Genomic DNA, 13903 nt, shown 5'->3' on the forward strand with positions numbered 1-13903 from the left:
TTGCCATTAGCAGGCTTTGAATGTTCACAAATAGGAGCAAAGAACTCATTTTCCAGAGCTTTAATCACACAAAGAGGGAATGCCTAATTCTCTAAATGAAATGGTCTGTGATCACTGAAGCAGAGATTTAATATATCACGGCAAATTAGGTATATTTTAATAAATTACTTATCTCTCTGAATACTTTACATATGCTTATGAAGAAACATAGCCTGTTTGCAAACAGTGGAAATCCACAGCCTATAAAATCCTTTGAAGAAAACGACAAATAAAAAAAGAAAATTAAAAACTTAAATGTATTATATCCTTGTTCTCAAGAGACAATCCTTTTGCAGCATTGACTCACAGCTCCGTTAAAAATATCAATTAAATCCCTCACTGAGATTGGTTAAAAGCTGGAAATTAACTCTCCAAGCTAGACATTGGTTATTCAGATACAACAATTCAGTGTCTATGTTTGATGTAAGTTCTAAAAGGGACAAACATCAAATGAAAACAAAGTTGCCTGTCCCTACAGCTCAAACTAGGTGAAACAAAATCTGATACTGTATGGCTTCTTTGTTGTGCTTTGACAGATGTTGGCTAAAAGTAAGTCTTTTACCGTACAGTAAAGTAATTGTGCCTGCCCTCCCCCCTACTTCAAATCATGATAATCATAAACAGCTGATTATAATGTTAGCAGAAGGGTAAAAGTTATTTAAAAAAAGGTGGCAGTAATTTAATAAGTCCTGCAACTAGCCTCATTTTTTATATTTAATTGATAGGAACCGCATGCATCAAAGAAAACACATACTGAGATGTAATGTGCATAAAATGGATATTAGCATTTTAAAGAGGCAGATTAACACATTAATCCAAGTAATTTTCATATATTGCTTTTAATAAAATCTTCACAGTATAAAATTCTTAATGAGGCTAATCACAGGCATTCCATTTAGTGGGGTGATTAGGGATAACATAAAAGTATTTTTAATCAGTTTTCTAAGGCTTATGGTTTTTTTATTAAAAATTTAAAATTTGACTTGCATTTTTATTACTGGTTTATGTAGGAAAAGATCTTGAAAATGCAAATAAAGCACATCATTCAATCATGTAGGTATTAATTATTTACAAGACGTTGTCCATTGTGGAGAGATTCTTAGCCTTAAGGGGGAAATATAAAAACAAACAGACTAAAAAGTATACAAAACTTTACAACTACAAATCAAGCGTCCTTTTCATATAAATTATACATTAAATACACTGTAAGAATTACAAAGATCTATCTTTGAAGCACTATCAAGCATTTATTTTTACTGGGAGAAGGAACTTCTGTAGGCAAACTTCCCTTTCATGCCTCCTAGTCATCTTTGCATTCCTCATAGACTGAATGCAGCGCATGGAGGGCTTCCACTGTTACTTTGAGCTTTCCAATTACTGCAGTATCATCTTGAGAATCGAAAACTAGAAAGGAAACATCAGAAAACAGCATTAGCAATTTCATTTAAGGTTTTGCTTTTGTTCTGGTAATTTTCCTTAGCATTTGGACAGATTAAAAGGCACCTAGCATATGCTTGGAAAGGGACAATAAATACATAAGAAATCTTCCCGTTCTGGCACTGAGACCATGGAGAACTGAGCTCTCTAAGAACTAAAAGTATCAACTTTGAAATAAACTTTGAAATACTATCTGCATAATTGCATATGTACATTAATTATTTTCTACAACAAGTAAATATAGATGTTCCAAACTCTACTGAAGACAAATATGCATACTTATAAATAGTTTCAAGTAAAAAATACATTGATTAATGCATTTTCTACACTCTGTATGACCAGTCCAAATAAGCCTGGACAGCTACTAGTATTTAAATAGCAAATTGGTTTGTTTTGTTTTGTTTTTCTCTCTAGTTGGTTCACTGCAAAATATTTGTAATTCCAGGCTTCTATGTGTTGTACAATAGAGAAGTGCAGACAAAGCTGGTACTTCCCCTAGACTAAAAGATTTAACTACCTTCATCTTTGTGTGTTTTAAAGTGGTATTTGAAGTTTCTATTTTACAGACAGTAGCTAACACGATTTAAAATTGCACTCTCTTACAGTATCTAAGTAAGCCTAGAGGGCCACAATCTCTGCTGCTGTGATTAAAAACATGCTGCTAACTGTTAAACATGTGACTCTTTCCCAGTCCTCCATAAAAAGCTGCCTAATATGAATCTAGAAGCAATCTGAATAAAACCAAATAATCTTAACAGTGTATCTTTTCAAAGCAAAGTATAGAGCAGACAAATGGCAGGTTCATGTATTTACTACATAAACTGGGATACTCTGGGACACACAACAATACTGCATGCTAAAACTTCTAGGCTGCTGGGACAGCTCAGAAGAGGTTTTGAAAAGGAAAAAAACATGGGATAAACTGGAAGCTATTTTTAGAGATTCAAACCTTTTGCATATCCTTGGACAAATCACTTAGCAAGCTGTTGAAGTGCAGAATTCAGAGGACATTATTCTTTTTACTTAAAAAATGGTAGGATAACTGCAATGTGTAATGTTTATCAAGTAAAAATTAGTTCAAATGTCTTATGACTAGGGAAACAATGCTCACAGTATTATAGTAGTCATTACACAGTAATGATTACCTTTTGGCAGAACAATTGTAACAAAATCCAGTCTTTTCCAGTCATGATAATTATCTCACATGACAGTTTTAACAGTTTTGTGACAGGTGCCTTTCAAGGATACAAAATTATATTTGTATCACAAATCAATCTCAACAAATGGGAATTATGGTTATAGAATCCACAACAAAAATAATTTTCCAATGAGAGACTATGAAATACCTTTTTGGAAGAGATGTGCTTTTGTACAAATAGAGAAAAGATTAAGTGCATCACCCATGATAAGAAATGCATCGAATCTGTGTATTATTTTTCCAGGCTATGTAAATTTCATTCTTCTTAGAATATGCCTTACTGTGTTTCTAGAACTTTGATGCATACTTTGAGTATTTTAGCTGCAGCATGGATGTAAATCATGCATGCTAATGGAAATGGATAAGAAAAGCTTATTTTTCCCCTCCTTACTCAGCTTCCCACCACTCAAGATATGGTAATTAGTCACAACAGGAGGACCAGCAGTCACATTAGGCAGGCATTCTACTAGTGCTAACCAGAACTGCAGAGTTCCTTGCAAACATGGGTGTCCTGTCATCAAGCTAGACCACTTATTGCTACAGAAGAGCAACTGTTCCATAACAGATATCCTCTCAGCTTCTCCACTGAGCTTTACCACAATGCAGAAAGATGGTGGGGAGAAAATAGTAAGGAGAAAAATGCACTGTTGATGTCTGCTATCCTGAGGAACGGGAAGTCTAAACAAGGATAATATTTTCCTCACTATATATGAAAAGATCAAGTAGTTTTCTCTTCTTATTAGCACTACAAAAACAGTCTGGTTAAGACCTAGGAGATTCCACACCTCCTGCTCACTTCACCTTGGTTTAATGAATGACAGTGAAAGTTGGTCAGTCTGTTACAGAAGGATGCTTACTTAAAACTGAGACCTAACCAAAGCCACCAGTAGTCCATGTTGTCTCACACACAGTTTTCTTATGGAGGACAGGAACTCGTTTGAAGTTATGTTATAATCTCCAAAGATAAGACATTAGCAATATAGAATTAGTGCCATACATTTTATTAACAAAATATGTATTTATAGCCTTCCTAATATGAAGTATGTTGTAAAAAATAAATGAGCATGTCCTGAAAGTCCTTAGGTTTTATAAACTACTATGAGTTAGAGATGCTACTTGGTTTTGTTGTGTCTTTTGAAACAGATTTTAAGGAATAACATTAGTGTGGAGTTTTTGAAGTGGAAGCCATTAGCTAGTACTTACATTTTTTTTACTGAAGAAATGTCAAACAATTACTTGCACAGTGAAGGCTGAAAAGTAAAAGTTCCACAAGTAATTTTCATATTAAAAGAAAGTAATCTCTAAAATTTACCATCAATATCTTGTTCAATGATGTCTCTTTGCTTCTGAAGTATCTCTCTTAAACTGACATAAGCAAATCCAATATCTTCACATTCAAGATCCTGTTCATCTTCTGGGGGATCACTGACCACTGTAAATTGTAAGCTAAGCATAAAAAAGAATCATTTTATCTTCAAATTAGGTTCAAAATTAACTCAAAACCAAGAAAAACAGTGGAGATAAACCCCCACACTATTTCATTACTCTCCATGACAATAGTTTGAGACTCCTTCTCTTAAACCTTCAATCCCTCTTCAGCATTACTTAACAGTACTAGAAATACAGAGAGGTTGCAACCACAGACCTGCTAGCTTAGAGAATTGTTTCATTTTCTCCCCATAGGTTAAAACAAAGAAAAACAAAGTCAAGATTGTATTTATGGTCATTGATGCTTCTACAGGAAAACTTACATAAATATTTAAAAACACAGTGTTTTGGCAGGTTATTTTTATAGGCTTGTTTGGGTTTTTAAATTTATTTTTATTTTCTAACTTTTTACTGTGTTGACCACAAATGCAAATCATTTAATGTGAAGAACTACAACCAAGTCGTAAGCAATAATGGAAGGTTTAAATGAACGGGAATTAATTATGTTGTGTTGAGTAAAACTTCTTAATACCATAACCTTGTTATAAAGTTCAGCTACTTCAATACTTAAAGCTGCTTAAGATGAAGTTGTATGATTATTTCAGCTTTGATGAAGAACATGCTTATAAAGGGAGACTTCTCAGTTGAGGCCAGTTACAGTAATTTGCCTAGTAGTCTTAGAACATGTTAACTGGATTCCTGTTGGACTGGACCAAACTAAGCTGAAGGTGTGCTCCAGGGATACTTTTCCCTAACACATTCCACTGCAACAGACATTCAGTCAGTAGGATCAATTGATTCTGAATTCTAAAAATTATCCTAAACTTCAATGTACTGCAAATACCAGACCATTAGGAACAACTACTTTGTGGTAGAGATTTTCTCGTCAGCATGACTTGATAACTTAGATCTAGCCCTAGTACATTTTTAAGCCATGCTTTTTCTTGACTTTACACTGAATGGTTTGAGAGACAGGAAATAAATAATTGAGAAAGACAAACCATATTGAACCTTTTCCTGATACTGAAAATACTAACCATATTCAGTGAAGAAAATACTTCCAAACATCAGGTGTAAAATTATTGAGTATTTAGCTGAAAGTTACTGAGAATTTTCACACCCCATTCAGATACCTGGGGAGTATATCCTAGCCAAGAAGACATTCATTCCACAAAAAATATCAAGAATATAAAGGAGTTCTCTCAAAATGCTATCTTTCTAATGTCATCTTGCATATTCACTACTTAAAGTTGGACCTCACACAACAATTTGTGCTGCACTTCTTCACTCTGACCAACGCATTTTATCTTTGTTATTCTGCTCCTATTTTGCACAGAAAAATAACCCATAGGTACAGCCTGGGTACAAAGGCCTTTGAGTGTGTACCATACTAATTGCAGCCTGTTTGTCCATCCCAAATAGCTAAGCCCAACAACTATACAAAATATTTGTATTTCTTCTGTGAACTTCGATTGCATTCATTGCATCCAAATATGTCTTTTCTTTTAAACACATAATTCCAGCATTGTGCTGAAGCTGACTTGCGTTAGTGGCTTGTGCTGGGGCCAAAAACACCAAGGCTGACAAAATGACAGGAATTCAGAGCTAACTACTTTCTTGGTATGTCTTGGCACTGTTGTTTAAACTGTGATTGCTTGCGAGCTTTACAGTCTAAAAACATTACAATAAGTATAATTCCAAATGAGTAACTATCAAGTTCTGCAAAACCCAAGTCTACAGGAAAGGATAAAACTGACAAAATCTTCCTAAAGACCTTAAAACATAACAGCTGCGATGTACTTTTACAGTAGTTTATCTTGTGCTTGGTTCCAACTAACAAATATTTATTATAGAAATTTTCTACATATGTATTTGTCACCAAAACCAGACACCCATTGAAAATATGTGATTGAAAAAAAAAATCTGGAAGCAAAAAAGGGAAAATATGACAGCTATTTCCAACAGTAGGTGGCTGGATTGCGTATAATGGATCTAACTTAAGATTCTGGCACGGAGCTAAGCAGCAGTAAAACTACCAAAACTCAATCAAACAGAAACAAACGCTTCTATGTGCAAGATAAATATTAAATGAAATAAAAACAACCAAAAACCTGTAGGAATAAGTGACAAAACTGATGAGCATTGGGAATGGATCTCTTTTCTTATGATTCAATGTCAATATTAAATCAAATCATCTGGAGAATCCAGCCTAGCATTAAAGAGTGATTGATAAGGAGGAGATAAGTGCTGGGTTTATTTTTATCATGTAAAGATACCAACTACTACTAAAGTCTTCACTAAACTAAAAGCAGGCATAGTAACATCTGGGACAAAGTGCCAGTGGAATTGTGGAGTTGTCCATATTGGTCCACTTTCTGGCTCAGATCATATGCAAGTGTTTTACATGAATAGAGCAAACTTCAACCAAATACATCAAAAGAACTCTACCTCTTAACATCGTAAGAGTTCCAATATGCCAAAAAGATCGTAATATTGGATTAAATCCTTGCTGCTAATCAGGAAGGAGGTTTGAACTCCGGATCCCAAGGGAACTTCCCAGCAAGCAGACTGCAAGAATGGTACCATGACCACTTTGACTTCATATTTTTGAAAACATAAAATATTACAAATGCTTTAAGCTTTGAAAATATTTAAATATGATATTCACCATACATAATTTTGTTTTCTTAATATACCAACAATTCCAAGAGTTTTGATTTCAGGTTGAACTGGACAAAAAAAACCAAAACAGTATCCATTGTCTTGGAAAATACTGCACATGAACAGACTCCTCAATCTGCTTCAGCAGAGAATGCACAAATAGGTTGCTAGTGTCCCATCTTACCTTATCTTATCTTACCTTACACTGCCTTATGTATGTAAGAAGTTGACGGATGTCGGAATAACAAATCATACTAGGACTGCTTACATCAATAAAGCTATGTACAGCACTCTGCTCCCAAACTCCTCTATAGGATCCTAGACTTCCTGCCTAGCTTACTTTCACACAGCTTTTCTGTAACACCAGGAATCAGTACTCTCTTCCTTGCAGGAATCCCATGCCTACTAGCAGAATAAGAAGAAATTTTAACATCCTTGATTAGAAATACTGAGTGGGAAGATATTTGCTATCTACTGGAAAAAGACTAAACAGAACTTGTCTGCTAGTAAAGGGCCAAAAAAAAAAAAAACCCAAACAAGTAACTGCCTTAAGCTTAGAACACATTTTACAATGAAGCAGAACAGCCTGGACAAATATTTATCGTTCTTGATGATAACACTTAAAGGTTTTATCACCAGCAGGGAATTCAGGGTGCCTGGACAAAAGTTCTAATGCAGAAGAATTTGATTCTAATTCTTCATTATAGAGATGAATGATTTTTAAGCAGCCAGGAGAAAACCTTGTGTGTTGACAGAATATATTAATGTGAAGCTAACACTTTACACACGCTCTACACTCCTATAACAGGGATGCATAGATTTTGTGTGTGTTTTGGAGAACAATTACTTTATATGGTCAAATTCTTGGAACAACAATCATTTCCTACCAAGAAATGATGCACCTGTCAGGAACAGCCTGGAAACCTCTTGCATAAACCTGTTCACTCTTGTTATCACAGCAGGGTGACTGTTAGAAGAATGGATTCCTCCACTCTTCACCTATGTCTCTTTTGACACTTGTCAGAAGGGTGCATAGTCTACCATCAGGTCTGCAAGCATTGCAAGTACAATCTGACCTGAAGAATCAGGTAGTTTCTCTGCATGACCCAAATTTCTACACTCTTAAAATGCTGAAAGGCAACAGTAGAATAGAAACAAAGAAACCATGACACAGTTACAGTAAGCTAAATGGACTAATGGACTGCCAGAAATGCCTCCTCTTGTTAACCCATTTAAAGATTTGAAGGAATCAGTAACTATGGGGTTCAGATAAACAAAATAATATTTTTTTTCAGTTTTACAAATATCAGTAAGTGTAGCTTCCTAACTAAAGGATGCAATTATACAGAAAAAGAAACAAAGAAGAGCAACTACCCATGTCACAATACAGCTATAAGAAAAAAGCAAATGTTCTGTCAGAATTTCCATACTAATGATAGAGACATTTTCTGAAAACAAAAAGACAAAGATGCTTGTCAAGGAAGAAGGATCATCTTTGTGGCAACAACAACTACTAGCCTAAATAAGATTTCAAACAGTCTTCTTACTGTCTCATGCTCATATATTTTCAATTTTACATCATTCTACTTCTCAAATAGTGAATATTCCTAACTTTTCTGCCACTATTCATTCAAATGTAGCAACCAAAAATCAACACTTTAAATAAACACTTAGATTGAATTCATATCAAGAAATTAAATTCAAAGAAGGGAAATTTTGTTTTGGAATCTTATTTTTTAATGAATACTGAATGACACACCCAAAAAAAACCTTACATTGGATATTAGGAAAAAGTTCCTCCCTGAATGGGTTGTCAAGCCCTGGAACAGGCTTCCCAGGGAAGGGGTTGAGTCGCTTTCCTGTAGGTATTTTAAAGATGTGTAGATGTGGCACTTGGGGACATGGTTTAGTGGTGAACTTGGCAGTGTCAGGTTAATAGTTGGACTTAAAAGTTCCTTACCAACCAATATGGTTCTATGAAATAAACATACTTTCCCATATAAATTCCATGACAATCTACATTCATTGATTTCCAAGTATAAACTAAAAGAGTGTAAAGCTATGATATAGCTTTAGGATTAGGCTTGACAGTAATTTTATGTATTCCATTAATATTTCTTTTAACACCTGAGAATATCTTTTTCAAAGGACATTCATTAAAGTGCCTCTCCTTTTAGAAGGCAAAAATGTATCAATTATGCTCTAATGTGGGCTCAATGCTTATGAGTGTTATTTCTAACAGCATTTATTGTGACAGGGAGAAAGTTAATACACCACTTAATAAACATAATACACTATATATGCTCCTATAATCCAGCACAGCACAAACACCAATAAAGTGTCAGGCTAAACCATGTGTAGGCAATTTTCAATGATATTTATATCCTTGATAATTTGGTTTCCTGAGCTTTAAAGCATCAGTTTAGTTCAGTTCCTGTTTCAACTGAAAACGTTCTGATATTAGTTTGTAAGGCTTGTGATAGAAAACATGTGTTGAAGATATAACTAGGCCAGGTTTAAAATGCATAGAGTTGAAAACATTTGGGATATAGGCAAAACCTTTCCATAAATTTTATTTCCTGGTGGTCTTCTTGCTCCAATAAAGTAGAGCCCTGGACTGCTGATGAACTTTCTGCCCTGTTATTTAGTCAACACAAAACTGAAATTTCACCAGACCAAACTAGAAATACCAACAAACACAGAAAACAGCCTACTTGAGTAACCTAGAGGACAGCACTAGGATGGCACATGTGGAAGATGAATGCTTCTGGGGTGGGAACAAGCTTGCTGGTGTTATTTTACCTTGATTTTCCCTTAAGTTTGTTAAGTCTTGATATCTAAATGTTTATAGGTGAAATTGCAGCCCACAGGCTAGTGGCTTTCTTTTGTTGAACTATCCCTCAGAAAGAAAAGAGTATTTTATCCTTTTGTTTAATTCTTAGTAGAACAGGCTGCCCACATTCCCAATTTATATGGTAAAATAAGTCTTCTGTTTGCTTAGAAAGTGTTTTGGTATATTTCCATTCCAAAAAGAAATAATTTCATGGTGTTCCTTGCTCTATTCCATTAAAACCTATTTTCTGGCCAAGACATGAAGCTCAGATTTAGAAAAGAAATGGAATGAAGAAAGATCATTTTCTTATTGCAGAGTCCATCTGTGATTTGAGAATAAATACTTATTTAAAAGACTTACAAATAATAAGGGAAGTTATTCTTCCCCTATACTCAGCACTGGTCAGGCCAGAGCTTGCGTACTGTGTCCAGTTCTGGGCCCCTCAATTCAAGAGAGATGTTGAGGTATTGGAACATGTCCAGAGAAGGGCAACGAAGCTGGTGAGGGGCCTGGAACACAGCCCTGTGAGGCTGAGGGAGCTGAGGTTGTTTAGCCTGCAGAAGAGGAGGCTCAGTGGTGACCTCATTGTTGTCTACAGCTATCTGAAAGGAGGTTGTAACCAGGTGGGGGCCAGTCTCTTCTGCCAGGCAACCAGCAATAGAACAAGGGGACACAGTCTCAAGTTGTGTCAGAGGAGGTATAGGCTGCATATTAGGAAGAAGTTATTCACAGAGAGAGTGATTGGCATTGGAATGGGCTGCCCAGGGAGGTGGTGGAGTCGCCATCCCTGGAGGTGTTCAAGAAAAGCCTGGCTGAGGCACTTAGTGCCATGGTCTAGTTGATTGGATAGGGCTGGGTGCCAGGTTGGACTGGATGACCTTGAAGGTCTCTTCCAACCTGGTTGATTCTCTGATTCAAACATAATCAGCAGCTATTTTATTCTTCTGCAAATTAAATGAGTATCTAGTAACTGTTCCATTTCAAATTAATATTGATGTTCTAGAGAAAAGACAATCACAGGATGTCACCCATTCTAAGTAATGCACATGCTACCTCAAGAGAAAAAACTGAATAAGGACAAATCAGTTATTATGAGCTTGGACAAGACTAACTTATACACTTCCTCATATGTACTCATATAATAGCTACCTTTCCATCTACCTATGTTCTTGGAAATTGTTGGGCCAAGTACCACTTTCTGAAGCTCTTACACTCCTTACAGCACTCTAAAAGTAACAGATCTATTACCCTACCATTGGATAGATATGTGCCTTTCCAGTTTATTATAGATAGAGTGCTGATGACAGAATCTGTGTTGTTTTTGGGGTTTTTTTTGGCAAAACAGGGTTATTAAAAAAAACCAAAACAAAACAACCAAATGAAACCAAAACAACAGAGGTGAAAAAATATTCCACGCCACATGAACCCACTCAGGGAAGTGATGGAGATCAATCACCACATCAGAATGTAGGTATCATTCTGACTCTCCAGTTAGTTATGTGTTAAGATCTCCTCAATAAAGTCAAACCACAAGGCAAACCACAAACATTGTTTACAAAGACCTTGTTGAGAGTTTTTCAGCACTACTACGTACCTGTCAGTATGCAGATTTGGCTTTAGAAGCATAGACTTGAGATACTCTCTTCTTGCACGATTATTTGCCATATCCACATGTATCACTGCAAAGCAAATTGGAATTAAGATTATTAGTTACCAATTGTTTTTCATCTGTTAGAAGAAAGAGCATGAAGAACAAAAGAAAAATAAACATTTCTTTCCCTTGTCTTTCCTTAGGACAAGCAGCAATGTTGAAATCAGATTTGAAAGGTCATGTGATCTAACAGTGTGTCACTGGCAGGTTTATGTGCACACTGTCAAAGAAGATACAAGCAGCATCTAAGCATGCCACATAGCTGTCATCTTCTGTTAATGGCAATAGCAGTCATGATTTTAAAAGCCAGTGGTCTTTATTGCTTTGTATTTGAAGTGATTTACTGCATTTTCTTCCACCGAGGAAGCTAGTGATAATGATAATGCTTGGCAGAGTGCTTGTCCTTTTTGACAGCCTCCGTAATTTAATCCTCCTTTCCTGCCACAGTATTTCAGTGACAGAAACATCTACACCAATGGACTGGACAAAATCCACAGCCTAGGGAGTGTGCACGAGTGCTCTGAAAGCCTTTTACTGTTTTAATTAAAAATATGAACACTAGGACTTGCTTTTAATTTTTTTATCATTAATATAACCTACAGTGAAAAGTAGCCTGGCTGTGGAAAAAAAAATCAAAAAATGAGAAATACAGTTTTAGAAAACTGTTTAAAAAGTTTTTGGGCATCTTATATTAAGAAAGTCGTTGTTTTCTTGCAGGTGGCATCTCCTAAAAGTATCAGGAAACTACTGTGAAAGATGAGAAAAATTCAGCATGTGTAAACTGAAAAACAGTGTTAAAGGAATTACTTTTTTTTAAGTAAGAAATGCAGCTGTAATTTTTTTTTTGCTAGGGCAGAACTAGAATTAATAGAAAGCTCAGAGAAACAAACATAGGGAACATTATTTTTCATCTGCTTTTGATGGTAGGAGGAGGGGCTAGAGATGTCTTTACATTTCAACATCTTTAATATTCACTCTCTTCTAGTTATGGTGCCACTGCACTCAGTAAAGCTGTTTTTCACTCTCCACATCACAGTAAGGTTTCCTTTACCTATATGCTGACAGAAATCTTTAACGTATTTCATACTGTCTTATATATAAACAGAAATGAGGAATTCTGCCAAGGATCAGACAGTATTGGAATATGAATAGGAGTACAAAATGGAGATAAGAAGGCTCACGTTAATTCTTTGCAGGGGGATTTATTGAGGCATATATCCCCATAAAAGTCCTTCTAGGCAGCACACCTTCCAGTGCTACTGGTTTGCCATTTTTCTCCAAGTCTACTCCTCAGGTATTCCCTGGCCAGCAGTATTCCTATTGGAAATCAGTTACTTCCAGAAAACAGCCAGTACAATTGCTACCTGAATCATTCAGCTGGAGGAATCTGCAATTTAACACCCTTTTCTCTACTAACAGAAAGAAAAGCATTGGACTTCTTACTTTCCAACCACAGTATTTTTACTTTCTTAAGTTGAAAGAAGCTCTTGCTGCATCCTGCTGTTCTCTTGGGCATGTGGATGACTTTCCACATGTGCTACTCTCATGTCCAAGGGCTCCTGAGGCCACCACAGGAAGTGATGAGGAGGCAGCAGGGAGACAGATGGACAGCCAAAGAACTTCAAAGAAGGTGCCACATCAACATATTCTTTTGCATAAGCACCCCAAATGGAATTTCCCAAGTTTACTAATTCTGTATTTAAATCTATTTAAAATGAAAATTGCAAAGAGTTGCAATTCATTTCAATCAATGGAAAAGTAAGACTAGCAAGTAAGCATTTGGCACAAGAACACCATTCAAGTCTGAGGAAAATGATTAACCATAGTGAAAATAAATTTTCAAATCCTGATGAATACGACACTTTCACCTTACCCTTTAGTACTGCCTGAACCTAGAATTACAACATTGGTCCAAGGCATGGAACATCTCATCTTTCCAACCAATTAAATGCAAAAAATACTTTAAAAAATAGTTCAAAATGAAGCTGTGACAGTTTGCATTTAAAATGATCTTTTTTGGAAGCTTGTCCTAAAGAAGAACTAAAAGTCACTGCAATTCCAAACATGAACATAGAAAGTTCTGTTACAGTATATTTTTTACTTAGTCAACTTTCTAACTAAATGAAGCTGAGTTTCGCCACAAGGAAGAAAAAAAAAGTGCCACAGTGTTAAGCTTTAACGGAGAAAAGGAATAAGCACAAAGTAATGATTTCTGAGGCAAAATCTTCATATTTTCATTTGAGTTTTACTGAGGAATTAACCTTTCACAATACGAATTTTCAGAAGTTTACTTTTAACCAAAAATAAATACCATCACCTTTCCCTCACCTCCCCTTCTTTTGGTCACTTGTACTTCAAGTTGTTCATGTAGGCACCTGTTCACTCAAGAGAAAGCTTTGCAAAATTTAATATCTCCAAGAAGTATTGTAAACCTTCTTTCTATTGCTGCTGCCTGATCTCTACAACTGTTGCGTACAATGACAAGGACACTTTTTAGACCTTCTATCAACCTTACTTTCCAGTAACTTCCTTGCCACTTCAGCACCTTCAGTTAAGTTTTCATACTTAATATAACATGAATGTCTTTTGTTACAGCTTTTATTAAGCAAGCTTAGCTTTGCACTTTAAGTAATTGTGGCTTTGACAAGAAAAGTCT

General features: G+C 35.7%; 1 protein-coding gene across 6 annotated transcripts in view; it reads right to left on the minus strand.

The window, feature by feature from the left end:
* Positions 1-859: 859 nt before the first annotated feature.
* Positions 860-13903, minus strand: part of RPGRIP1L (RPGRIP1 like) — a 73574-nt gene continuing 60530 nt past the window's right edge. For all 6 annotated transcript variants that reach the window (XM_064160385.1, XM_064160386.1, XM_064160383.1 and 3 more), the window contains 3 exons: positions 11191-11275; positions 3987-4120; positions 860-1443 (listed from right to left, as the gene is read on the minus strand). In XM_064160385.1, the coding sequence (XP_064016455.1) occupies positions 1340-1443; positions 3987-4120; positions 11191-11275 (323 nt within the window). In that variant the 3' untranslated portion in view covers positions 860-1339. The remainder of the gene's footprint in view (positions 1444-3986; positions 4121-11190; positions 11276-13903) is intronic.

This window comes from Pogoniulus pusillus, chromosome 20 (genome assembly GCF_015220805.1).
Source record: "Pogoniulus pusillus isolate bPogPus1 chromosome 20, bPogPus1.pri, whole genome shotgun sequence".
In the NCBI taxonomy this organism is placed as follows: domain Eukaryota; kingdom Metazoa; phylum Chordata; class Aves; order Piciformes; family Lybiidae; genus Pogoniulus; species Pogoniulus pusillus.